The sequence below is a fragment of the Musa acuminata genome, chromosome BXJ3-8 (genome assembly GCF_036884655.1).
Source record: "Musa acuminata AAA Group cultivar baxijiao chromosome BXJ3-8, Cavendish_Baxijiao_AAA, whole genome shotgun sequence".
In the NCBI taxonomy this organism is placed as follows: domain Eukaryota; kingdom Viridiplantae; phylum Streptophyta; class Magnoliopsida; order Zingiberales; family Musaceae; genus Musa; species Musa acuminata.
The window spans coordinates 6957847-6983267 of record NC_088356.1 but is presented as its reverse complement, the minus strand read 5'-3'; the positions used below and the strand labels follow the sequence as shown (position 1 = coordinate 6983267).

At 39.6% G+C, this 25421-nt stretch overlaps 4 protein-coding genes and 1 long non-coding RNA gene across 9 annotated transcripts in view; 4 read left to right on the top strand and 1 right to left on the bottom strand.

Moving 5' to 3' along the window:
* Positions 1–22: 22 nt before the first annotated feature.
* On the top strand, positions 23–1079 carry LOC135644032 (uncharacterized). The gene is made up of 3 exons (XR_010498411.1): positions 23–152; positions 259–362; positions 944–1079. It is a non-coding gene; the product is annotated as an uncharacterized LOC135644032 (long non-coding RNA).
* Positions 1080–1118: 39 nt separating this feature from the next.
* Positions 1119–6976, top strand: LOC135644031 (probable glycerol-3-phosphate dehydrogenase [NAD(+)] 1, cytosolic). 2 transcript variants are annotated; one of them, XM_065161400.1, is made up of 7 exons: positions 1119–1496; positions 1577–1771; positions 1855–2657; positions 3224–3445; positions 5782–6029; positions 6199–6338; positions 6581–6976. In XM_065161400.1, exons 3-7 carry the CDS (start codon positions 2000–2002, stop codon positions 6702–6704), a joined length of 1392 nt encoding a protein of 463 aa, XP_065017472.1. In that variant the 5' UTR covers positions 1119–1496; positions 1577–1771; positions 1855–1999; the 3' UTR covers positions 6705–6976. The 2 variants fall into 2 exon arrangements, with proteins under 2 accessions (XP_065017472.1, XP_065017473.1); XM_065161401.1 differs by having other exon boundaries at positions 1119–1768.
* A 675-nt stretch (positions 6977–7651) lies between these two features.
* On the top strand, positions 7652–11003 carry LOC135582717 (uncharacterized). Of its 4 annotated transcripts, none has more exons than XM_065162272.1 (3): positions 7696–8103; positions 8248–8433; positions 10684–11003. In XM_065162272.1, the coding sequence occupies exons 1-2, from the start codon at positions 7765–7767 to the stop codon at positions 8416–8418; spliced, it is 510 nt and encodes a 169-aa protein (XP_065018344.1). In that variant the 5' UTR covers positions 7696–7764; the 3' UTR covers positions 8419–8433; positions 10684–11003. The 4 variants fall into 4 exon arrangements, with proteins under 4 accessions (XP_065018343.1, XP_065018344.1, XP_065018345.1 ...); XM_065162273.1 differs by lacking the exon at positions 10684–11003 and adding an exon at positions 9001–9325; XM_065162270.1 differs by lacking the exon at positions 10684–11003 and adding an exon at positions 9006–9325 and having other exon boundaries at positions 7698–8103.
* Positions 11004–11557: 554 nt separating this feature from the next.
* On the bottom strand, positions 11558–14053 carry LOC135644574 (uncharacterized). Its single transcript, XM_065162269.1, has 4 exons — positions 13638–14053; positions 13492–13545; positions 13316–13375; positions 11558–11922 (listed from the first exon to the last, which is right to left on the bottom strand). The coding sequence occupies exons 1-4, from the start codon at positions 13971–13973 to the stop codon at positions 11794–11796; spliced, it is 579 nt and encodes a 192-aa protein (XP_065018341.1). The 5' UTR covers positions 13974–14053; the 3' UTR covers positions 11558–11793.
* A 374-nt stretch (positions 14054–14427) lies between these two features.
* The window catches only part of LOC103994270 (uncharacterized), a 43086-nt gene continuing 32092 nt past the window's right edge, over positions 14428–25421 (top strand). Inside the window, exons 1-3 of the mRNA XM_065162266.1 lie at positions 14428–14925; positions 16174–16285; positions 16807–16924. Coding sequence (XP_065018338.1) covers positions 14807–14925; positions 16174–16285; positions 16807–16924 — 349 coding nt within the window. The 5' untranslated portion in view covers positions 14428–14806. The remainder of the gene's footprint in view (positions 14926–16173; positions 16286–16806; positions 16925–25421) is intronic.

The window sequence follows — 25421 nt, the reverse complement described above, 5'->3', positions numbered from 1 at the left end:
TACTGCTCTGAGATGCTCCATGGGCTTGGAATCTATTGATATCTGTGTTTCAGGGATACGAGGTTGGAAGGATTTGGCTGCATGAGGCTGCCTGTTTGAGATGGAAGCTTCATGGACGTGGAGCCAGTTGAATGCAGTCTTGGAACAAAGAGGTACTGCTGCTTTCTGTCCTCTGCAGTAGCTCAGGCTTTTGCATCTTCCGTTTTCTTTCTTATCTTGTTATCGATCTTATGGTCATCATCCTGATCTGTTTTGCAGGGTTCAAAATCTGATTTTGGATATGCATGGGCACTTCCAAGTCTGTCGCTCCGTCCGTGTATGAGTTGGAGATGATAATGATCTCAAAGCAAGTATAACATCGGGTAAACTCTTTTAACTCACCCTCTCGTAAGTTACAGCAATTGAGTCCCCTCTTGGATCCTCTGCACAGCCCAACCTGATGGGGTAATGTCCTCCAGTTTCACAAATTTTGCGTTCGGTAATCTTAGAAGAGTCCTTGTTCTTCCCTTTAGATCGGAATCACCATGTGTTATGGTGACTTTCGTGCAAATTCAAGAGTACCAACTTTGTGTTAGGTGAATATATATATATGGCCTTTTTAATTTTTAATATTATATATATTCCTAAAAATCTTAAGAACTTTATTTGAAAGAATAGAGACTATAAAAGAGCTTGAGCTTGGATTATTTTTTAAATTAATTATATTTAGTATCTTAGTCTTCATATATTAAAATATTATATTAGAATCCTTATACTTACAAAAGTAAAATATTAGAATTTTTATGCAAAATTAAGAAGATAATTTTAGAGGATTAAAAATCAAGCAGGAAAGATTTTGTTGAGATTAAATATTTATATAGAGATTTTAAAATAATTTTAAAAAATATAAAATAATTAATTATATGAGCTAATATGTAATTAATTGTGTTCTTGATAAGCTCAGCGACTTCCAACTGGGTGTACAAGAATTAATTCTTCAAGATCATTTCAACCGCATCAATCAACTCGGTACATCAATGAAGTCGGAGACGAGCCTTGGTTAGCAGCCAGAATCCTAGGGTACTCTCTCAACTACTGTCATGTAAATGCCACAAACATCCCTCGTGTTCAAAGAGAACTGAGAAGACCCCATGACCACCCCAGCGAACGAAAAGGACTCTCCGCCTTTCTCACAACACGGGAGAAGCTCGCATTTATGGGCTTGATAGGGTCGGCCACATCACAAGCCTTCAATGCCTCCACCAACTTGAAACCCCGAACAGCTTTTCTTGCATCCATAGATCACACATTTTCGCTTCCTCGCCCACCCTCGTCCCTCCCACCACATTAAAACCCGCCCAAGTTTGGATCTTGTAAGTCCCAGGTAATCGTCAGCTATGTGAGAGCTTGAAGGAGCTCAACCACCGCTTTGCCGTGCCAACTAACAATGCTGGCTCTTTCTCTACCGGGCGCGGGCTTTACTTGATTGGAACTTGGACGAGCTGAGGAGAAAAAGGGTGAGAGATCTGATTGGTCATCAGTAACTTTGGAGCCTCCGACACGGAAGTATTTATTTGCCTTTTCTAAATACTTTTAGGTGGGGTTGATGAGCAGACCCGACGGCAATTACCAAGGCAACTGCCAGTGTTTTGCTCCTTTCGGTGTTTAATTTGGTCAGACAAAGGTGGAGTGGGGCGATTGAGGCGTTTTACTACCGATTTATGCTTGAAAGCTGTGATCTTTGGCTGTTTCCTTGTGGAGAGATCTACAGTTGGTTTGGTCAGAAAGCGTGGTAGAGATCGGCTGTCTAGTACTGTGATTTTCCATGACAAATTTGTGTATTTAAGCTGAATAAGTTTTTGTATTGTCCTCCAGGAGGTAGAAAATATCTTGGGCTGAGATACTACGTCGAAGAGCTGTCATTTGCCCGTTGGAAACCATCTCTCAGCAAATATTATTACTTGCCAAATTAGTCGTTTGAGCGAATTGGAAGTTCTCTGTGTTTGCTGCTCGAAAGAAGATGGTTGGCACTGTCGAAATTAATCATAGTTCTGTCAACTCGAATGGATCCCGTCACAATTCCAATGGAGCTGAAGAAAGGCTAGATGAGCTCCGCCGTCTCCTTGGCAAGACTGATGGTGATCTGCTTAAGATTGTTGGTGTAGGGGCTGGTGCCTGGGGCAGCGTGTTTGCTGCCCTCTTGCAGGATGCATATGGTCATCTTCGCGATAAGGTTCAGATTAGAATATGGAGACGGCCTGGCAGATCAGTTGACCGTTCCACAGCGGAGCATTTGTTCGAGGTTATCAATTCACGGGAGGATGTTTTGAGGCGTTTGATCAGAAGATGTGCGTACTTGAAGTATGTGGAGGCAAGGCTCGGTGATCGAACACTGTATGCGGATGAGATATTGAGGGATGGATTTTGCTTAAACATGATTGATACCCCACTTTGTCCATTGAAGGTTGTAACGAATTTGCAGGAGGCAGTGTGGGATGCAGATATTGTGGTTAATGGTTTGCCGTCTACGGAGACTAGGGAGGTATTTGAGGATATCAGTAGGTATTGGAAGGAGAGGATTACTGTTCCAATTATTATCTCTCTTGCAAAGGGTATAGAAGCGGCTCTAGATCCTGTCCCACGTATAGTAACACCTACTCAGATGATCAAATGTGCAAGTAAGAGTTCCCCTTGCTCTTTCTATATGCATAAACAAATGCATAAGCGCTTAGGCTCCTCAGATTCACAAATATATTGTGTGCTTCCATCATGATACATCTGTTTTTATTTGTGACATTTGCAATTTCCGTCTCTGCAATTCTGCAAGGAGTGGAAGAAAATAATTGAAAAGAAAAAGAAAAATTCATGTATACCATACACATGAAAACATAGAAAAGCTTGTTATTCTTCCATGACACGCAGAATGAAAAATGAAACATCTTGTACCATCACTTTAACAGCTATGGTAATGTGTCCTTCGGTCCCTAAATGATAGTGCTAATATGCTAAATGTGTCTCCAGAAAGCAAATAGTGTTAATGCACTTATCTTTGTGAACGTAATTGAGATTTTAACATTCTCTATGTGGAAGCTGAAGTTTAACTAATGTACAGTCAGTTTCTATAAGGTTCTTTTTTGTGGATATTCACATTATTTTATTTTCTGCAAGTCTAGGTATGGGATAGATGGTTAGTTTGCAAAGTTGTTTTCTTCTTATAGTTCTGTGATTGAGTGTGCATTGGCAGCTGGAGTTCCAATCGAGAACATTCTCTATCTTGGGGGTCCAAACATTGCTTCAGAGATTTACAACAAGGAATATGCTAATGCTCGAATCTGTGGAGCAGAGAAGTGGAGAAAACCTCTTGCCAAGTTCTTGCGGCAGCCACATTTCATTGTGTGGGATAACAGCGATCTAGTCACTCATGAAGTGATGGGTGGCTTGAAGAATGTTTATGCTATTGGTGCTGGTAAATTTTATTTTATTATCAATAATGCTTTTACACCCATAAAAGGAAACCGTGTTAAACTTCCATCATTATTTGATATGTGTATTAAACTTGTTTGATTGGTCTTCTGTTTTCTTTCAGTTGATTGTCTTCCACTTTCTTAACTTCCTTTTTCTAATTACATCCTGCTATTTGACAGAAACTATGATCACTAAAATGTGGCTAATAGATTCTACAGGCAGTGATGAGATATTAATAGACTCAAATTTTGGTACAAGAAACATTCAGATTGTACAATTTGATGTTTATATCATGACTATTCTGCACAAATGTAGTTTCATGTCATGACTGGTCTTATATTTGAAGCTCTGAAAGCAAACCTGCTTGGAAAGCAATGCTTACACTAGGTACAGGAAAAAGGCTACCACTTAAATTACTCTAATGATTCTGCTATGACAACTCAGGCAAATTGCACCCGTATGTATGTTAATAGTACTGCATGGAATTGTGGAATATTAGTTGATGGATACAATTGATCGTAGTCAAGTGACATCTCAAGCTTTTATGGAAATTACTCCATTCTTTTGGTTTTGGTTGTTCAAGTTTGGAGTTCGGAACAGTTTGAGCAGAACATTGTCTGTAAACATTTTTATTCTCTTAAGCAACGATATAAATACTCTAGGATAAAGTTGAAATGTAATAAGTAGGAATTCTGTACTAGTGATGATTCAAATATTTCAATGATAAGGGAGACAGGGGTCAAGATCCATCTTAGTAGTGTCATATTAGATGAGGCCATGGTAAACATGTCAGATCTATAGAGATGTTGTATAAATAAACTATGTTGTCTATTGCATCATGTAAAACAATTGCTGCGGAAGAGTTCAGGAGTTAAAAATCTTGTAACAGAAGACTTAAAGAAACCAGAATTTGTTTATATTTAGCATGGATGGAAATGAGAGAAGCCTTAGTTAAGATATCCATGACGTTCAACAGATGATTGATCATAGAAGTCCGTACATGTTAGGGCCTAGATAAAGCTTCGTTGAGGATTTGGAGAAGCAAGCGCCAGGAAAGAGGATATGAGAAGGTAAGAGTTGCATCAACAAAGAAAATAATAGCTGCGGAATCAGAAGTGTCCTACTTCCATTCCAGAAAAGTTGTTGGCATAACTCCTGCAGGGAAGGTATTTGATGCAGTTTACAAAGGGGGAATGTGTGAATTGGGATAGAGTTTGGCATGTATTAATTCACAATGGTTTCTAGATGGCAAAGAGAAATGCTAGCTGAAAATGCTAGTGGAAAGGTTGTATAATAGGGCCAACTGTGATTAAATTGTCCCTGAAAATTCAGGATTCAATAGGCTTCAGAGCATCCTTAAATCATGATCACTTCATAGGTACAGGTTGGTACAACTGCATACTCCATTTATCTACTATTGTGATTATCTGTGCCTGTTTCTATGTGCTTGCATCAATGTGTTGACGAGCCACATGTGCGTACTATTGTTGTCTACAATGTTTTGTTGTGTGCATGCATGCATGCATGCAACTGTGCATGTGCATGTGACACATTTGTGAACATGAAAGTCGTGGATTTACATGGATGCATGAGTGGTGTCTGAGTGTTAAGTGTATCTGAGTATGTTCCTACAGGTATTAGTGTGCTTGTGGTGTATGTGAGTTTGCTTGTGTATGCATAGATGTGTGGCTTTTTTTATATGTCTGGACACATTTAGAGAGTGTGTGTGCTTTGACATAACAAACTCAATGCAGAAGACTCTCGCCCACGGTGTCTCAAAATAGTCAATATGTATTCTTTTTTCTTAAAGTAAGAGTCTAATTCTGTGACGCATACCCATGTTATCCAAGTCACTGAAGAGCAACTTTACCGTGTTACCAAAGTTTGTCCTCATAAAATTCAAAGCAGGGTCCTTGTGATGAACGTTTAAAATTGTACTTCATTGCTGCATGACTGTTCTTTTTCCCACAAGTGCACTTCTGGTTAGAAAAAAGAAAAAAAGCTGAAGATTCAAAAGGTGGCTAGAATCAGGAAATGAAATATATTCTTTAAGAAGTTGCTTCTTGTAAGATATACTAGGGACCTAGAGTGTATATATTGTAATATAAGGAATAATCAGAACTCTTCATGTGATTTCTCGATGTAACCTCCTATTATAGTTGCACCAAGATATATGCATTTATTAGGTTTTTCAGTGTGAAAATTTTATCTATCTGGTCTGCTGATGATAAATAATGGGTAATTTTCCAAGAAATTGATGTAGAATTAATTTAGTTGAATCGATATTTTGAAAATGGATGTAACCTCTTATTGATGTATTATCATTTATTTCCTTAGGAATGGTAGCAGCTCTAACAAATGAGAGTGCAACAAGCAAATCAGTATACTTTGCCCACTGCACTTCTGAAATGATATTTATTACTCATCTGTTGGCCGAACAACCAGAAAAACTAGCTGGTCCTTTGTTAGCCGATACATATGTGACCTTATTAAAGGGTCGGAATGCATGGTATGGACAAATGCTGGCCAAGGGAGAACTGAGTCTTGACATGGGTGACAGCATAAAAGGAAAAGGAATGATTCAGGTGTGCCTCTTAATTTGCACTTTCACAACTATTCTTTTCGTAACTGGAACATCTAGATTTCGGTGACCCAACTTTTACATGTTTCAATAATGTTTTTGCATTGCATGATGTTTTCATTTTGTCGGAGCTGTTTGTCAAGTATTATTTATTTCATTCCTTCCTGTTGTAGGGAGTCTCTGCAGTTGGTGCATTTTACGAGCTACTTAGCCAGTCTAGCTTAAGTGTGTTGCATCCTGAGGAGAAGAAACCCGTTGCTCCGGCTGAGCTGTGTCCCATCCTCAAAACCCTTTATAAAATACTGATTAGAAGGTTCAGCTTCATTTCTTAACATTGTGATTATTCTACTTTTTTTTTTTTGGAGTTAGCTTACCGAAAAATCATTTTTGCTAGTTTTGTTTTATGTATTCAATTGAAGTTGATCTTAATACAAAATATAACTATAGTTTTCAGCCTACTATGTCCATGAAACTTAGGTGTATACCTTTTCTAGGTTCTCATTTATTCTCTCATGCAAGCCTAAAATAAATAATCTTAAAATTTGTTGTGTTCAGGGAGTGTCCTTCACAAGCTATTCTTCAAGCGCTACAAGATGAAACTATGAACGATCCTCGTGAAAGGATAGAGATAGCTCAGAGTCAAGCTTTCTACAGGCCATCACTTCTCGGTCAACGTTAACATAAACCGTTGATGGTTACAAAACTAAAATATCAAAAGCGAAGTCTTGCTGGTCATGTTGGAGCTGATACTGAGATTTTATTGCTTTGGTGGCATGCTAAATGTTTGATGAGAGAAGCTAAATGGTTAAAGAATGTAAATTTCTCCATCATGTAATGGGCTGCTTCTGCATAAAATCGAGTAAACTTGCGATGCGAGTGGGGTGTTTAGTTGTACTTTATGAATAATTATAATTCATTTATATCAAGTTGTGTTTAGTCAAAGAATAGAAACTTGTGTTATAATGTAATTTACAATGGTTGTGTTTTGTTTCTTGAGCTGAAGGTGCCAATGAATATGTTCCAAATTCCTTAGAAACTGGTATCTCAGTATTAAAACTCTTAATTCTGCTTTCATGGGTTCTCTCTTGACCTTATCTTATTGTCATAGATATTTCTGAAATTGACTAGGAGTGTATGAACTAATTTGCTATAAACTTATCTAACTTTTCTTTCTGGTGGTGTGAAACCAAGCACTTCATATCATGCATGTAGTAACTACATGTCAAATGCAAATTCATTGGAACTGGATATTCATATGTTGATTTGCTATTGATATGAAATGGGTTTTATTCCCTTTAGTAAATCACATGCATTTTAAAGAATACACCAATAAAAGTTTGCAATGTGCTTAGACTAATAGTTGTTTAGTTTGCTAATCAAAGCCCATAAAGTGAGGTCACTTTATAAAAAATATATATCTTTATGAAAAAAAGCATGTAATAATCTTTAAATGACAAGGGCATATATGGCATTTCATTGCCTTGGGGTCGTCCACAATAAATTTCAGATTTTTTAGTAAATTATATATATATATATATATATATATATATATATATATATATATATATATATACTTAATTGGCACACCGTTAATACGATGAATTTGATGTTTACGGAAGTGCCACGAAGACTTGTTTGACTGTTGTAATGCGAACGATTTATCGCGAGATGTGAGGCTGCAATCCCATTAGGATGAGCGAGGTGAGTCGCGCTCGCTGCTGCAACCGGCGTCCCCCTCAATGGCTTCATGTCTCATCACTCTCCTCACGCCCATGGTGCCAACATCCAGCTCACCTCCTTCGCCCGGTCTCTGCAAGCCACATGCCTTCGCTCATGCTACCAATTTCTTCCCTGTCCTCTCCTCCCCCCGTGCCCTTTCCTCTGCCTTCAGAGGCCACCACCATTTTAGGGGTAATGGTACCATGAGGAGGAGGAGGAGGAGATTGGTGGTGAGGGCTGGGCCCCCTAGCACCAACAGCCTTATCTTTGCCTTCGTGCTCCCGCTTTCCCTCCTCCTCGGCACCATCTTCACTGCCGCGCGTGTCGCCGACAGGCTCGACGAGAAGTACCTTGAGGAGGTACGAGTGTGGCCCGGGACGTGTTCGACATATGTCTTCATACATCCCTTCTTGCAGTAGCAACAAGCCGTTTGAGTGATTTCCGTTTGCAGTTCTTTTGCTTCTTCGTTAATTTGAATTCGAGTTCCTTGTTTGCTCGTGAAGCTCGCGATGAATAAAGCGATCATGGAGGAAAAGGAAGCAGAGGAGGATGATAGTGACAAGGACGGAAAAGTGGCGGCAGAAGAAGATGAAAGCATTTTGCCGGACGAAGAGGAGGGCGTTGCAGCCGTCCCACGTGTTCGGAACCGCCCCAAGCGAGAAGCACAATTGTAGGCCGCATGTGAACTTGTAAGTTCTTGAAGCGTTGGCATTCATCTATGTGTTTGTTCTATGTCACTGACGTGCATAAGGCCTAGAAATTAGCTTTTCTAGTGCAAAAATGTGAACTTGTCATTCAACTCGCTGCATATTATATGTTGAGCCTGGTGTTGCATCCAAATTAGTCTCGTGTCATCTGACTTAGAAGTGGAAGTTACATGATGTTATACCAAATTGATTGAGATACATTATATTGAACAAACTTGAAAACCATCAACGTGAAATGTTAATTCTCCATAGAACAACAAATGCACATCAGTAGTAGCTACTAAGAGTTCATTAGAGGCTTATGGCCCAGTGAACATTCTGTTCCTTTAATCCTTGTCTTGGCAGTCCTATACAAACCTGTGCTCTAGATCCCAATCATACCTTACATCTCTGAACTTCAGATAAGATGCTCCTGAAGATTGAGCAGAATAAAAAGCCTACGAAGCAAGCAGATTAAACTACTTTTACATTCCAAAATGTATTATGCAGTGCAAGTATTATTTGAAGGTTAGGAAAGATCATAACTCTTTTCTTTCATTTTCCATATAGGGTAGACAGCAGCATAATTGGAAGGAGCTTGGATATGATTATAGCCTATTAGATGATATTTGCTCCAACAATAAGCACCAAAAACATAATTTGCATGACCGAGCTCCTGTAACCTACATGGTGTAAAGATGAAACTCAATTATTCACTTAGCAGTTGGCATTCTCTAACTAGACAACATAAATGGAGGAAGCCGATGTATATTATTTTGTATATTTCTTCAGCGTGGCTAAACAGAAGTATGAGAAACTTATATATAGGAATATTGATATCAGTTGGTTTTTGTATGCACCAATCTTAAGATCTCAAAGTTCTTCATATTTATCACATACCCTGCTCAGCTCAAAGTTTTGAGTACCCTGTGCATAATGCTAAGACAATAGCCAATCTGCAGGCTAGCAGCTGTTGGCTTTCAGCATTTTGATCATAATAGGCACCAAAACTTTTATATCAAAATCAAATTGAATTATTCTCAAAATCAGTGTTATGTTACAAAAATCAAAATGCCAACTTAACATCTTGACATTAATCTATCATTATGATATTTGCATCCTGTACAAGATACGTACTAGTATTGATCAATCAATTTGTTATGACCATTCAATAAAAAGAAAACCAATTGTCTTTTTTTTGTGTCACACAGACAATAATGCATATTTTCATTATTAGTGAAATTTTACATTCCTATAGCACTTGTAATCATGAATATATATATATATATATATATATATATATATATATAATGGCATGTACATAAATAACTACAAAACATTTAATGGCAGTACATCTAAAGAAGCAAGAAAATCCATTAGCAGAAAGTCGAGGTCTTTCTGTCTGGTAACTCAAAACACAAAGGGTATTCATCTTGTTGGATGAAACACCACATCTAGTAACTCCTAGGAGGGTTTGAAAAATAAGGATTTAAGTATTGTTAAATAGTCCATTTTTGTTCCTAAAGTTCTTAACCCAAATTCTTAAGCTCCTTAGGTGTCATGTGCATTAATTTAATATAGTCCAAAACATGTACAGGTTCTCTCATTCTTGAGTGATGTCTAAGAGAAAAAAAATTATCTAGAGTAAGAGAATGTCCATTACCTGTAATTTCTCTTTAATTTGGTCTCCATAAGCTTATTGCCTTGAAAAAAAAAAAGATATTTAGGGAAGTTCAAAAAGAAACCATCAATTCCGTCAACATGATATCACTTACATATTTGCATCCAAGCACTATATTTATCATTTATAATAGGAACCCCTTTGTGAGTGTGGTTATATAAGATATTTCAAGTTTCCCCTCTTATGTCAGAAAGCTTGAACACTATATTAGAATCTCACATAGGCTATAATGAAATGGATATAGAAGGATCCAAATATACAAGTAACTTGCAAGTACTGATTAAAGAGCAAGAAAATATACTACTGAAGATTAACAAGCATATTGAAGAATTCTAATTTAAGAAGCATATTTGTTTTATTTTTTGTTATGTTTATTAGAAAACTAATCTCATGAATGATATCAATCATGGGAGGCTTGTTTTGTATACCCGGACATGTTTTTTTTTTCACAATGATAAATTGAGATTTTTCTGCCATTACAAATAGTTAATCTGTAAAAACTACCAGTTTATTCATTTGAAATTACGCTGGTATCTATAAACCCTCTTGACATCTACCTAGCTCATGAACAGATTATGCTGAACAAGACCATCCCATTGATAAGCTTATGAGAATGAAGCAAAGATTCAGCTCTGCCAACAAAAGCCTCCAATTATTTTCCTCCACAATTCTTCACCCTGTTGAACCCCAAGTCTCGATCGATAGCTTCTCCTTTAGTTAAAAATCCAAGTGATTCGAAGCTTGTTATTTAAATGTGATGTCTAATGCTTGCTTGATTGTTTCCTTCATTTGGTTGTTAATCTGTTAGCCACAATGTGTAGAGGTAGAAAGGATGGCACTGACAACCTTCAACCTCACAACCTTATCATCACTTGCTTGTTTTATGCTTCTATTTGTTGGTAGCATTTGCCAATTTTTAATGCTGCTGATGTTCAAGGAATTCCTATGGTTATTGTCTCTCATCCAATAGGGGACGATCAGCCTTTGGTTAGGTTAGGTTTGATCGTGCGTGCCGTGGGTGATCAGTATTTGAGTTGTGAAAATATGCCTTTAACTTGCAATATGTTCACAAGACTTGTCTTTTTTTATTTTTCGTTTTTTCTCTCTCATCTAAAAACAATGCAGTTGATATCTTTTAACAAACAAAGAGTAACATAGTCTCGATACCACCTTCCAGTTTCTGGCTTCAAGTGAAGTCCTCATCACTGACCTTTTTACCACTCTCACACATCCTTGGAGATCATGTTTGAGTTCCTTTATGCTGAATCTTGTGCAAAAGGGAGGATAAAAAAGCTTATATGAGGCACAGATGAATCTTCAGCACTGATGCTAGAATTAGAACTTTGGTGTTAAAATTAAATCCAAATAGTAAAATCTTTCTTTTGCTGAAATTAAAGCTTTGCTGATTGATTGAACCAGCTGAAATGTCATAACAATGATTCCCCATAACACAAAAATATTTATCACATTGAACTATAGGAAATCTAGAAGATCCAATTGTTTTAGACCTTTAACGGCATGAAGCATGCACACAGCATGGAATTTCACATGTTACATTACTTAGACAAACAAGAATAAGATTTAACAGTGTGAAAATTAGCATCATCTTCACATTACCATAGAACACCAAGAAAGAACACGACAAAACCTATCATCATGGAGAAATCCATCAACATATAAAATTAGCTGACAGCATCCTCTTCATCCTCAAAACTCAAATTTAAAGCTTGCAACTTGAAGCCTGCTCCTTGTATGGCCTCAAGTAAATTGGAAGCCACTCCAGTAGCTTGAACCGTCGTCTGTTTTGTTAACTGCAACATGAAAAGCCATTTATAAGAAGTAACAGCATAGGAACCATTTAGATGATACTTACACTTGTACAAAGCAACAACTTGCTGAGTTATCCCTTTCTTGCCCAAACATATCCACAAGTCACACCAGTGTTAGAAATGGGTTTCCTATAATGTACCTCTTCCATTTCTCTTGATACAAGAGAATGAGATCACTAAAAGACTTGTTCTTGCTCTTCCATTAATGACTAATTGCATGTTCACAGTTAAGAAAGATCTGGTGGGGATTGATACTCAAAAGAAAATCTCATGAAAACAATACAAGTATCCTATATATGATGCTTGGGCTTTGCCTTTCAATGAAGCAAACAACAATGCAAAGTAGCATACTACCAAGTGAAATAAAGGAGACGGGAAGACTGTCCTATGCTTAGCCGACACGACAGAGATGAAAAGATAAGCAAGACTCGCAGGGGGATAAAAGAAGGAAAACACGAATAGAAACCTCTGATAGAGATAAAGAATGATACGAGCATCCGACGGACAGAAACTACTTTATCCTGAATTGAGGAAATTGAAAAGAAAAATAAAGAATACATTCAAGCACTGGACAGATCCAGTGAAACATAAAAAATCGAACAAGTTGGTCAACTTGATGGAACCGCAAATCAACTGCTGAACAACACAAAATATTGTCATCTGAAATCCAGCATATGACAGTATGAAAGATACTTGATATAACGATAGAAAAAATCCTTTCCTAGGAGATTTACAAGGCTATTGTTTCTCCAAAGTTTTGCCAAAGCAGTCAACCTCATCTCCTCATAAGAGGAGCCACTTCAGTTCCTAAAATCTCTTCCTTGGCTAGTGCTACAGCAAATAGAGTCTGCTGCACAGAATAGCCAAAAAGAGGGATGAACAAGACCCTAAACTGGCTGAACCTGTCGCTTGAATCAGGGTAGGAGTTCAGACTAATCTGTTATGCAGCACTACCAGAAAGAAAGCTATTAAAGCTTAATTACAATATGTACAAATTTTATGTGCATATGTACCTGTTTTCTCTTATTAGCATGTAGAGAAAATAGATATTTCCAACAAAAAGGAGGACAGTGGATTATATGAATGCAGGATTGCTAAGACATTTGATTGCTTCATGAAAGTTGCAAGGTATAGTGAACCAGAAACTTAGAACTACTTTCTAGCAATATTAACTTAACATGATCAACTCATTGTAATAACCGGCGTTGTGTATGTAGTTCTTGCTAAGTGTGGGCTTATAAGAAACACTACATTCATCCTGAATTCGACATAAGTTTCTGCCATGGCTCAAAACAATATCCGAACAAACCCAAATTCCAAATGACTTAATGCATGACTATAAAGAGAACAGTCTCCATAAATACCGTCGATATACCTCAACAGTTGCAATACCCTCAGCCACTCGAACATTCAAATCACTGACTCCTTCCTGTCCCTGGAAAATACATCAAATTAGCATAATTCCGATTCAGGGATGATCATATCTTACAGCTATATCACAACAGGAAAGAACTTAGTCAGTACGATCATCTTTAAGATAAACTAACCAACCTCTAAAGCCTTGCTCACACCAGAAATCGCCGACTCATCCATTGTTCCTTCGGCCTTCAAATCCGCACACCGAAACCATATGAAACACCCGCAAAAACCGAATTTTTAGGGCACAAACAGAAAAAAGAGATTGAAAAAGGCGGAACCTGGAAGAACATGGTGAGCATGTCCGAGGGCGAGACCGCGACGGCGACCGTGGCATCCTCCTCCTCCGCCGTCGTCGCCGCAGCCGCTACTGCCTCCGCCGTTGGTTCCTCCTCCGAGGCCGCGGCCTCCCCTTCGGCGACGGCCTTGCGGGATCTCCAGGAGGCCGGGAAGGGCTTCGACGGAAGGAGGAAGAGGCTCCGTCGGATGAGAGGGGATGGGAGCGGAGAGAAGGAGAGGGAGAGGAGACGAGGAAGGGGGCGGAAAGAACGGGGAACGACGCCTCGGTGAGGGATAGATGAGTAGAGTGAGGTAGAGACTGCGGAAATGGTGGCCATTCCTTTCTCCAAGTTGCGACTGCGAAGGCTTCAGTCGAAGGTTGAGACGAGAGATTTAGGATAACGCGGATGGACGAAGAGGAGAGAGAGACGGGTCATAACGGCGTGAGCCATTATCGACCAATCTCTTGATTCGGCTCAACCGGTACGGTTCGACTCGGATTCGTTCTCGAGCGGTTCTGTTTCGATTGAGTTGAGTCAAGTCGAGCGGAAAATGGACCGTCGGTTTGTGTAACCCGGCTAGGGTTAGCCAGGTTGATTCACCAGGGTTGTTGATGGTCTTTTATTTTTTATTTTTTTTATCCTCAGCAAAATTGAATATATATATATATATATATATATATATATATAAATATCAACGGTTTATTATATTTGTATATAATGTTATGAAATTTAAAAATAGTTAATCTAAATAACATCATATTTTTATATTCCAAAGTTGCAAGGATCGATATGTAAAATTCCGCATGCTTTGGACTCGATTCCATACCCTCAGCCGGCGTCGTTCAACGCACCTCTGCTTTCTTCTCCTTTTCCTTTCCATACCCCTTGCCGGCGTCGTTCAACGCACCTCTGCTTTCTTCTCCTTTTCCTCGACAACGCACGCTTTGGGACTCGATTCCATACCCCCGGCTGGCGTCGTTCAACGCACCTCTGCTTTATTCTCCTTTTCCTCGACAACGCACGCTTTGATCGTTCCGAACTCGACCTCCTCGAGTATTCTCATCTTCTTTGCCTCCCCCATTTTCTGAGATCTCTGCTTGAGGTGTTGCGTCCCTTTGGATACTTAAGCTTAAGCCACGCGGAAGAGTTTCATCTGTTAGATCGGTCCAATGGAGGGGAACAGTTGGGGGCTGGCTGAGGGTGAACTTTCCGCTGCCGCTAATGGGAGGTCTGCCGACTGGAGGACCCAACTTCAGCCCAAGGCGCGCCAGATGATTGTAAATAAGATGTAAGTGGATTATATGTTTCTCCTTCAAATTTCCTTCTTTTTGATTTGCTTTTAAAGATTATTAATGATGTGACGGTGGATCATCACCATGGATTATGAATTTGATAGATGAGTTATCGATGTTGGGTGAGATTAGGTCGTCTCTGTTGCTTGGTTGTGAAATTTTGATGCTTTTGCAAAAACATCATCGTGAAGTGTTTTTGCAAAAACATCATCTTGAAGGAGTAATATTTTATTCATATATCAATCTATCGAATTTGTTTTCTTGAAGGAGTAATATTTTATTCATATATCAATCTATCGAATCTCAGCTACTTCAGATTCCCCATTTACTCTTCCAGTTTCTGTTCTTCGGAAATTGAGTGAATTGCACCCCACTTAAATAGTAACGTTACACCGGAGATACACAATTTGATTGTTACCTATTACACTGGAGATGTCGCTGCACCTTAACTGCCCTACCTTGCCATATGAGCCATATATTCTTCCAGCTCCCCTTTTTGGTAGACAGATTCATGGTGTAAAGAACTTTAGAGTTGTTTCTAAAAAACTAACCATTTTGTACTTTTGACCATCCATTTTATCTATATCCTTTGTTCTTGGTTTAGTTGTACCTATTCTGAAATCCTTGTATCTGGAGTTTTTCTCCTCAAGTTCTAAATAGGAATTTTTGTGAATGCTGCTCTCATAAAGGAAAGTAATTTAATTAGGACCATTGGAACCATAATAGATTGCTTGGAAAGTTAATTCATATATAGTGAATTCAAATATAGGCTAAGTTGATCATGCTAAGAGGAACTTTCTTATGTACTATTGCCATGACACAAGAAATTGCCCCTTATGAATTTTATGGATCGGATGTTGACATATAATGTATACCTCTTCATTTATTTCTCAACCACAGTGTTAGTTATGTTTAAAACCCCATCAGATACCTTTTCTTAGTTCATAAGAACCCTTTTCCCTCAGTTTTCCATCATGTATATTTATGAAATTGATAGCACTGGCATTGATATTAAATAAAATTGTCTTTAGAAGTCTTGTTTTGTAATTTGAATCTTCGTTCAATCATTTTCTTTCGGAGTTCAATATGTCTCAAAGTTCAATATGTTCAATCTTGACAAATTCTTTGTTCTTGCACATAGGTTACATGGTTCTTGTCCTTCTATCACCTATAATCCTATTGTTTCTCAAAATTTCTTCTGTTCAAAACTTTTGTTGTATTATTTCAATGTTTTCTGTTTGTAGACTCGAGACTTTGAAGAGGCACCTACCAAACTCTGGACCTGAGGATTTGAATCAACTTCGGAACATTGCTGCTCGGTTCGAGGAGAGGATATTCACAGAAGCTGATAATCAGGTACATTTTATTAGACTGACTTCAAATTCAGTTGTTCTAAATTACTACTCTGTCTGATTTTACTAGGATGGCATTACCCTCTAATAGGTACATGTTCAACTAGTTGTTATGGAGGCATTTGCTTCTTGTCTGATGATAATCAATACTTTCGTATTTTCTTCCCTGTGGTAATGGCTACAAGTAAAAAGAGCATAGCTTTGTAGTACAGAAAGCAATTTATTTTTTGTTTCTTTGTTGGTGTGTGTAATTAAATCACAGATAATTCTGTTTGTTAGAATCTCACCCTTCAGAAAACATATGTTACTTATGAACCGTTGGCTAACTAAACTGTACGTATGTTAATATACTTTGTAGATGCATTGTTATAAGCATTTTGAATGGCAAACTTTGGCCCCTCCTTGTCTTTATCCTTGTATATGTTAACTAAACTGCACTTGTATTTTTTTCCTTTTTCTTTCCTGTTGTTGTTGCTGTAAAAGTAAGACTTTGAAGAAGCACTCTTCTAACTCTTTGTCTCTCAGTCGGAGTATTTGAGGAAAATTTCTCTGAAATTGCTCTCAATGGAGAGTAAAACTCAGCATTCTGCATCAATCAACACTTCAGTGTCCAACAACAACAACCAAAATTCTACAGATCCAGGTACTTAAAAGTTGAGTTCCTTTTAGTCACAAATCAGGTATTTTTAATAATTGATGTGGCATTTTAGTTGGAATATGGAAGTCATTTTTCCCTTTTCAAGTATATTAATTTTGTTCTTTTTCCTTTTAAAGATGAAGTGTTAATTGCACTTGTATATTGCTGAATCGAACTCTTTATTTCCTTGCTGCTAGCTGCTCAAGAATTTCTTCCTGTGTTCTTTACTGTCAGCATGATATGGCTGAAACCTGCTGTTTGTCCACTGGAACTGATTGTCCATTATTACTAGTCAAGTTTTTGACAGGGTATTTTTGCAGTCTGATTTTTCTGCCACCTCTGATCTATCCTGTTTTTCTTTTTTTTTTTTCTCATTTTTCAAATGTATCTCCTTCGAGACAATTTCTTAGTTGGATTTCTGAAATGGTGCTTATCGTTTTGACAGGAGCATAATTTTCTTATCCAATTTATTGCTTGATTTAATTATTTTGTTTTGTATCCAATCTCCGAATTGAATGAACCAAGTTCCAGAGTTTCCTTTCTCTGAACTCTAAATTGTGAAGCTGTTTTCCATCAGCTTTTGATATGCCTTTAGCGAATAGACTAAGGTAACCTTCTTGATTGTTTTAACCCTATTTGAATGTTGAATAATTTTGCATTAGAGAATAGCTTGTCACTCTCACTAGCTGGTTTTACACTTATTTTGAATATATAAAGAATGATGCTTTAGTGTTTTTTTCATAAAATCTTTGGTCAAGAATGCTAGTTATGAAAGTTCTTGAGCTGCGATAATATTATGGATGAATTGTTTGATTTAGTTTACCATATAAAACAACAATAAAGAATCATAGAATAATAATATTATGTTCTGATCTAGTGAAATGTTTAATTGATATTGATGTGGTGGATGTCGGTGATGCCCCAGTTAGCCCGACTTGATTCAAGGCCGTGTGCACAAGAAATTTGAGGTGGTTTGGATGTCCATCGAGGAGCCAACCTATACGAAGATCGAGGTCAATGGGGTGCTTGACTAGGTCCCTTCGACGCTCGAGTTAAGGTGGAAACTAGAGTCACGAGAGAATAGTAACTAATATGAGAAATAGTAAATTGGTGGGTTTTATAGTGGGATAGGCTCAAGGAATATTTTGCAGTATGGGCGGACTATTCCTCCTTAAGTCCAGTACTATAGCTATGCTTTGATGGTTGCCATCCTGGCTGGGTCCCATCCCTCTCGTAAACCGAGCTGCCACATGGCGAGCTATTATTGGGGAGTGAACTTCGCCTCTGTCATTTGTCCCCCTCCCCAATGGTGTGCTTCGAGACCTTCCTATAGGTATCAAAGCATGGCCTAGTATCAACTTAGTACATTGCGTCTAGGTCATCATGTGTATGGTGGTTTGGACGTGTCGTGGTTCTGGTGTCCCATACTAGGAAGGCATCTAGGGCATGTTTTCATGCTCGACTCAAGGGAGGCATCTCGAACGTGTTTTCATGCTTTCGCCCAAGGCGCTTCACTCTTGGGTCGAGGGAGGTGTCTCGGGTGCATTTTCTCACTTGGCTCAAGGGAGGTGTCTCAGGCGCATTTTTGTGCTTAGCCCGAGGGAGGCATCTCGAGTGCTTTTTCACGCTTGGTCCGAGGGAGGAGAGCTTGTTTTGATGGATAATCAACTTTCCCTCCGGTCAACCTTCGATTGGTGGGAAAATTGCAAGTGTTACATCAGCATAACATCGAGTGGGAACTTCTTGAAGTCGAGGTGATGATTTGATGGGACCTTAAGAATTTTAACCAGTGCTTAAGGACTATGAGAGGGCCTCCTACTATAGTGGGGCTCACCTTGCATCTAGAGTTCCACCTTGCAATCTTTAAGCCTTCTGCCTTTCCTCTTCCTCTCTCAAACTTCTAAAGTATTGGATGTCTTCTTCATCAGGTCGAGAAGATTTCTTCTATGTCATTCAAGTCCCAAGGGAGTCGAAAACCTATCCTTGGATAGCCCAAGGATGAGAGGGGGTGCACTGTCCTCTTCCATCTCAAAAGAGATAATTAGAATTGATCTAAAGGTCGATAGGGATCTTCAGGCTATGAAGGATGCCTATGACCAAGTCTAGGGTCATAACTCCCGAGTACTTGAAGCACTTGCACCTTAAGTATTCTATCCCAATCGAGTATCGAATGTAGGTACCTTAGCCTGGGTAATGACCCTTTGATCCAATGTGTAGTTACTTTTGCCCATATTGTCTATACGTCGGAGGCAAGACTTGTGGAGGATCTCCCCATCTGAGATGGTGCCCAACTTGTGGCATTGTTTGGTGGCTTTCCTTAGGGAATGTTGCCGGCATAACTCCGACTTTGAACCTGTTCCTCTCCTGCTTTTGAGTTTGCAAGAGGGCAAATATTTATTTTCTTGCCCCTCGGGAGGGGTTTATAATAAAGGGAGCCTCGACTTTCAATAAGGGTTGGAAGGGGTGGTATTTCTTCATCACGATCGATTTGGAATAGGGCTTTAGTCTGGACTGGTTGACACACATATTCACCAACACCCCACCCTTCCTGATCGAGAAAGAGAGAAGTCAGGTGGTTCGGCTGGGAGAAATCTTATCTTCCTCTGCCATAAAATACATGGATGAGGATTAGTTAATCATTGTTGGCCTAAGTCCAGCTTCTCGAGGTAGACCCTATCTCTTGAGGTGTTTCAAATTTGGCTTTCCTGACATGCTGTTGGCTTTCTTGTTTCTCCTCTATAGGCATGAATCTTGGAGAGTTGAAGCGATGGGTCGTAACGGCCATGTCGAGGGCATCGACTCCTCCAACGCTAGTGCTAATGCTAGCACTAGTAGAGCCGTTGGCTTTAGCTTTGCCCGAGCTAACCCCTACGACCCCTTGGGTGGCCAACACGGAGCCTCAGCCCCAGTTGTTGTCAACCCCAGCAACACCTCGAAAGCGAGGAGTCATTCAGAAACGGAAAGCTTCCAAGGTGTTAGGGAGCCACCCCTCGAGCCCCTATAAGCCTACCAGGAAGACCTCGTGTCGGGGTCTCGTTTAGGACTTGTACAAGTATCGACTAGTCCCTTTCGTAGCCATGAAAATAGGGGACCTCCCCGACCTAACTAAGGGAGTGCCATTAGATCCGAGATGGGAGGGGCTAAAGACCTCCCAAATTGTCCGGAAGGACGTCCATCAAGCCACTGAAAACCTCCGAGGGGCGCCAATCACCCCCCTGGCTAAGGAGGTTTACACAATGCCTTCTGAAGCATTGATTGAGGCAGTGGTCAAGCTGGCGGTTGTGGTAAGTTGTTTCTTGAGCTGTTGCCCCTCAGTCTTTTGCTTCTCTTTCTTTTTCACTAATTGTCTATATTTCCTCCCTGCAACACATTCACTATCTGATGGGGCTGGTCGATCGAGTTCAAGACTTGGGGGTTGTCGTCTCCAAACAAGCCGAAGAGATCGATCGATTGTTGGCAGAGAATGACCAGCATAAACAAGTGGTTGACCTGCAGTTGGAAGAGAGGGTGGCCCAATTAGAGGTGCAACTCGGTGCCGAGAAGGAGTGGGCTAAGGGCCCACAAAAGCGCAACACCTCCTATGCCGAGCAATTAAAGGCAATACGTGACAAGTATCGCACCATGGAGGACAACCTACTGAAGCATGAGGCTGAAATAATGGAATTGAAGGTGCAGCTCAGTGAGCGAGATCGCCACATCATAAAGCTGGAGGAGCAGCTCAAGGCTGAGGCAACACTACTGCCAAAGAGGGAGACTAAGGCGGTCACTCGATATAAGACCTTGATCGGGTTCAATAAGGGGTTGCTGTGTTCGGGTTACTCCTCATTCCAATATGGCTACCTCCTTGCCCTCGCACGCTTCAAAGCAAAACATCCCGGGCTGGAGGTGGAGGAAGACCCGTACACTGACCATCCGGAGGACAAGGACGTATCGGTGCAACTAGAGGTGCCCTTCAATTACAATCCAACTGACTCCTTTATTAACGTAGGCACTCTAGGCACCTTGGCCGCACAAACCCCCTCGACTATCGCTCTCGCCCTGGATGCTCCTCGAGCAACCGAGTAATATGTTTCCTTTTGTTTGTTTTTATCTTTAGTTTTTGTGAGTCAGATTTCTTCTACGTTGAAAGCTGTAAAGACCTGAATCATATACTATAACTTGTCCTTCTATAAGTGAAAGTTCCTCATATTTCATTTACAAGTTGTTTATTGATGCATCCATCATATTTCAGTTACAAATCTCTTGTACAAGTTCCTCGGTTAGTTCGCTCATCGTTTGAGGCCCGACATAAGGGGTAGAACTTTTTTAAGTTTGATATGTTTCATGTACTTGGGAGCAATGTCCCTCTCGTCGTCTCAAGTCGGTAAGTTTCGTCTCAGACCACGTTAATGGCTTGATATGGTCCTTCCTAATTCGGTGCCAGCTATCCTTTAGAGCGAGTCGTGTCACTTATTTTCACCTTTCGAAGGACTTAGTTACCAAGCCTAGTACTTTAGGGATAGACACATTTGTTGTAAAGCTTGGTGACGACTTTCTTGTAGTTGAGCATCTTGAAGTGTGCCTTGGCTCAGACTTCATTATTATAGTCTAGATTTGCTCGAAGTCCCTTCTTAGAATGACCTCATCATAGCACTCGACTCGAGATCGGGAACACCATCTTGAGAGGTAATTTGCCTCTGTGTCGAATGCCAAGCTAAAGGGTGATTCGCTTGATCCGATCTTTGGAGTCATCCGAGAGGCCCACCAGATGTTGGTCGGCTCCTCTTCCTAAATACCTTTTGTGCTAGCGACCTGTTTCTTGAGTCCTTTCAATATGACTCGATTTGTCAACTTGGCCAGTCTATTGGTTTGGGGGTGGGCCACTGAGTCGAACCTTAACTGAATGTCGTAAGATTAGCATAATTCTTTGAACTTTGTATTGTTGAACTAGTGATGTAGAACAGAGTAGAGAGAAAGCAAGAACAAGATAACAAGAGAGGAGTGAAATTATAAAGGAGATTAAGAGATTATAAGAGAGAAGTTGCAATTCATTTAATTCAAATCTGAAGTGATTTATCCATTGATAAACTCCACTATTTATAGGGGTTTAGGTGCCTTGGTATAATCAATAAAGTCAATAATTCCTAAGAATAATCTCTTAGGGAACTTGTATGCCGTTTAGAATCTCGAAGACAAATGTGGCTTCTAGGATACCTAAATAGTAAAGAGTGTACTTAATACAAGAGCACACTTAATAAAGTAGAGTTCTTAGGTTAATACCAAGAAAGATCTAAAAGACTTTTCAGTTTTGCACACAACTCTTAGAGTTTCCATGCTAAATAATTGATGACATTTTGTTGATTTCTTTGCCTAGAATAAACTCTTCTGAATTACTTTATAAAGCTATATGGGTCTCCATCATTTTCCCCCATTGGAAAAAAGTCTTCTCTAATCTCAATCCTTTCTTTCTATCTTGCTCTCTTGCTTCTCTCTACTTCTCTCTACTTTGTTCTACATCAATTTGGTCTCATTATTACTTATTAGAAATGATAACTCCTAGAATCTTGAATCGGGTAATGATGTATAACCATATGAAACCCTCGTGATGGATGCAAGCGGCTAAACTTCGACCCACTTTATGAAGTAGTCCACCTTGACTATAATGAACTTGCATTGTCCCAAGGCCAGTAGGAAGGGGCTGAGGAGGTCCATGCCCCATTATGTGAAAGGCTAACCGTAGTTGATCCTGACGGGTATCACTAGCTGATGCTGGACTTGAGCAAACCTCTAGCATTAGTCACACTTCTGGGTGTGGGAGATTGCGTCCTTTTTGAGCATCGACCAGTAGTACCTTGTCATAACCTTGAAGGCGAGCATCCGATCGTCGATGTGCTATTTGCATATTTTCTCATGCACCGCAACCAAGACATGTTCATCCTCCTACGACGTCAGACATCTTAGGAGAGGTTAGTTAAAGGACCTGAGATATAGGCTATCATTTATGATGCAATACTGGGCTTTGTGGTATTTGACTTGTTTCGTCGAGGAATAGTCAGTCGGGAGCATGTTGTCCCATTTGTATCGCAAGATATTGTCCATCCAACAAGACTCATCTTCGATTTGGGAAACTTTCAGGGCGCCAATATGTTAGGACTCTAGCTAGGAGAGTCCTAATTGAGAGGGACATTCATGTAAAACCTACCTAAGCCGACCCCTATTAAAGACGTGAAGTGGCTGGCTAGGGTTAGGAGGTTATTTCTTAGAGAAGAATAAGGAGTTGTAAAGGAATAGGAGTGTTGAGTAGGAGTCTTATTAGGAGTTGGTTAGAAGTAGGAGTCTTGAGTAGGAGTCCTACTAGGAGTTGGTTAGAAGTAGGAGTCTTAAGTAAGAGTCCTATTAGGAGTTAGGGTTTAGAAGCCCTATAAATAGTCATGTATTCCACCTCTTTTCATAAGCAATAGATGAATCTTTTCTGCAGCCTTTAAGCAGCAACTTGGAGGGAGGAACCCCTATAGAGTTCCAAGGAGGCCGATCCCCTAAAGAGATCAATCCCAAGTCTAGAATCTGCAAGGGTTCTAACACCTGGTATCAGAGCAGCGTTCTTGGCGTCTCGCTGCCCTTCCACAACCATCCATCAACCCTCCACAATCGCCCAAAGCAATTCCCACAATTGCTTAAGAGATCATTGCCAAATTCCGCCGTCATCTCTACCACTACGGATCATCCTTTGATCTCCCCGTGAATTGCAACAGGTTCTGGTTTTCTACCTTACTGCTGCTGCAATTTAGTTATCCTTATTTGAAAATCCCAAAAAAATTATTCCTATATTGCTGTATAAACTTTTCGTCATAAAGTTTTCATCTCTACGACGAAAGATACATTGCAGAATTCCAACAGTATAGCACCGTCTGTTTGATCTTGCTACTATGTTTTTTCTATCCAAATCTCTACGAAATTTTTATGACATCTTTGACATTTCCTAACAGCAGATTTCCTTTAGTTTTGTCAAAAAATTCTCAGTATAAACCATTGATATTTTACATCTAATCTGCTATACTTGAAACTCTGCACTGCAAAATTTCAGCCGCATAGCACTATTTGTTTGATTTTGATACTACGTTGTTTCTATCCAAATCTCTACGAAATTTTTATGATAGCTTTGACACTTCATAACAGTAGAATTTCCTTTGGTTTCATCAAAAAATTCTCAATATAAATCACTGATCTTTTACGTCCAATCTGCTATATTTAAAAATCTGTGCTGCAGAAAATTTCAGCCGCATATTGTTGCCTTAACCCATCTATTTGCAATCTTTTTTGAATGAAATTTCTTATACACTTCATAGATCAGCTTGGCTTCCATCTATGATTGATCTATTAAGAAATTCATCTCTAAAAACGATTTTGTGTTGCTGCAAATTTTTGTCGTAACCCGCTGAAATTTCTCGACGAGAATTCTGCAATCGCAACTTGCACCAATTTCCTTGCTGTTATACTGCCGAAATTTTCTTGATTAAATTAGATATCCTTGCTGTCAAATAAACTGTGATTTTGCTATCAATTCCCTCCTCAATTCTCTCAAGTTTTTGGTGGTAATTACGTCGAGAAACCGTTGTTTCTTCGACGATAATTCTACTCTTACAGGACAGCACATACTTGCTGCAACTTTCACTTATTTCTATCAAACCTTTGCTACCATCTACCACAAATCCAAAACTTTCATCTACAGTCCTAAAACTCCACCAAACCACACCCTCAAACTGCACCCAAAATAGCCACAAAACAAGCCTAAACTGTAGCCTACATCCACCGATCTACCAACCCTTTCGACCATCACCTCTCTCAACCAATACATGCCTTTAACCCGACAACAAAAGAGAGATCTTAACATCACAGATTTGGTGGCATATACTATGACATATGAGGAGATAATCAATGCTAAATTCGAAGCCTTCGAGGCGCGAATGGAGGATAAGATTCGGACGCTCTTTACCGAACTCAGATTGGGCCGACCACTAAGCCCGAAGAAATCACATCAAGGAGAGAGCTTTGCCCAATCGCACCAAGCCCAAAGATATGACTTCCAAGAGAGGGGAAGCTCTATGACCAACCCCAACTATCCATGCATGAGAGTGGATTTCCCTAGATGGGAAGAAGGAGACCCGATTGGTTGGATCTCGCGCGCGGAGCGATATTTTCGGTACCATAAAACCGCGGATGCATCTATGGTGAAAATTGCAGCTATACATCTTGAAGGGGATGCTATATAGTGGTTTGACTGGTTTGAACATACTTATGGAGTCCTTTCATGGCGACAATTCAAAGAAGGACAGCTGATCCGCTTCAAACCAACCGATTACGAGAATATTGACGGACAACTAGCAAAGATCCGACAAACCTCTACCATTCAGGAGTACCAAACCAGGTTTGAAAGGTTATCTAATCAAACTTGTGATTGGTCTCAAAAACAACTATTGAGGACCTTCATTGAGGGCTTGAAGTCGGAGATCCGAGAAGAAGTTAA

Bases quoted from the DNA above. Each gene is read 5' to 3' on its own strand.
- LOC135644031 (XM_065161400.1), top strand. From the start codon at position 2,000: ATGGTTGGCACTGTCGAAATTAATCATAGTTCTGTCAACTCGAATGGA. The intron at 6,030-6,198 runs GTGTGCCTCTTA...TTCCTGTTGTAG, and splicing joins AAGGAAAAGGAATGATTCAG to GGAGTCTCTGCAGTTGGTGC. The intron at 6,339-6,580 runs GTTCAGCTTCAT...TGTTGTGTTCAG, and splicing joins TATAAAATACTGATTAGAAG to GGAGTGTCCTTCACAAGCTA.
- LOC135582717 (XM_065162272.1), top strand. From the start codon at position 7,765: ATGGCTTCATGTCTCATCACTCTCCTCACGCCCATGGTGCCAACATCC. The intron at 8,104-8,247 runs GTACGAGTGTGG...TTGCTCGTGAAG, and splicing joins ACGAGAAGTACCTTGAGGAG to CTCGCGATGAATAAAGCGAT.
- LOC135644574 (XM_065162269.1), bottom strand. From the start codon at position 13,973: ATGGCCACCATTTCCGCAGTCTCTACCTCACTCTACTCATCTATCCCT. The intron at 13,546-13,637 runs GTTCCGCCTTTT...GCGGATTTGAAG, and splicing joins TGCTCACCATGTTCTTCCAG to GCCGAAGGAACAATGGATGA. The intron at 11,923-13,315 runs GTATATCGACGG...TTCATGTTGCAG, and splicing joins AGGGTATTGCAACTGTTGAG to TTAACAAAACAGACGACGGT.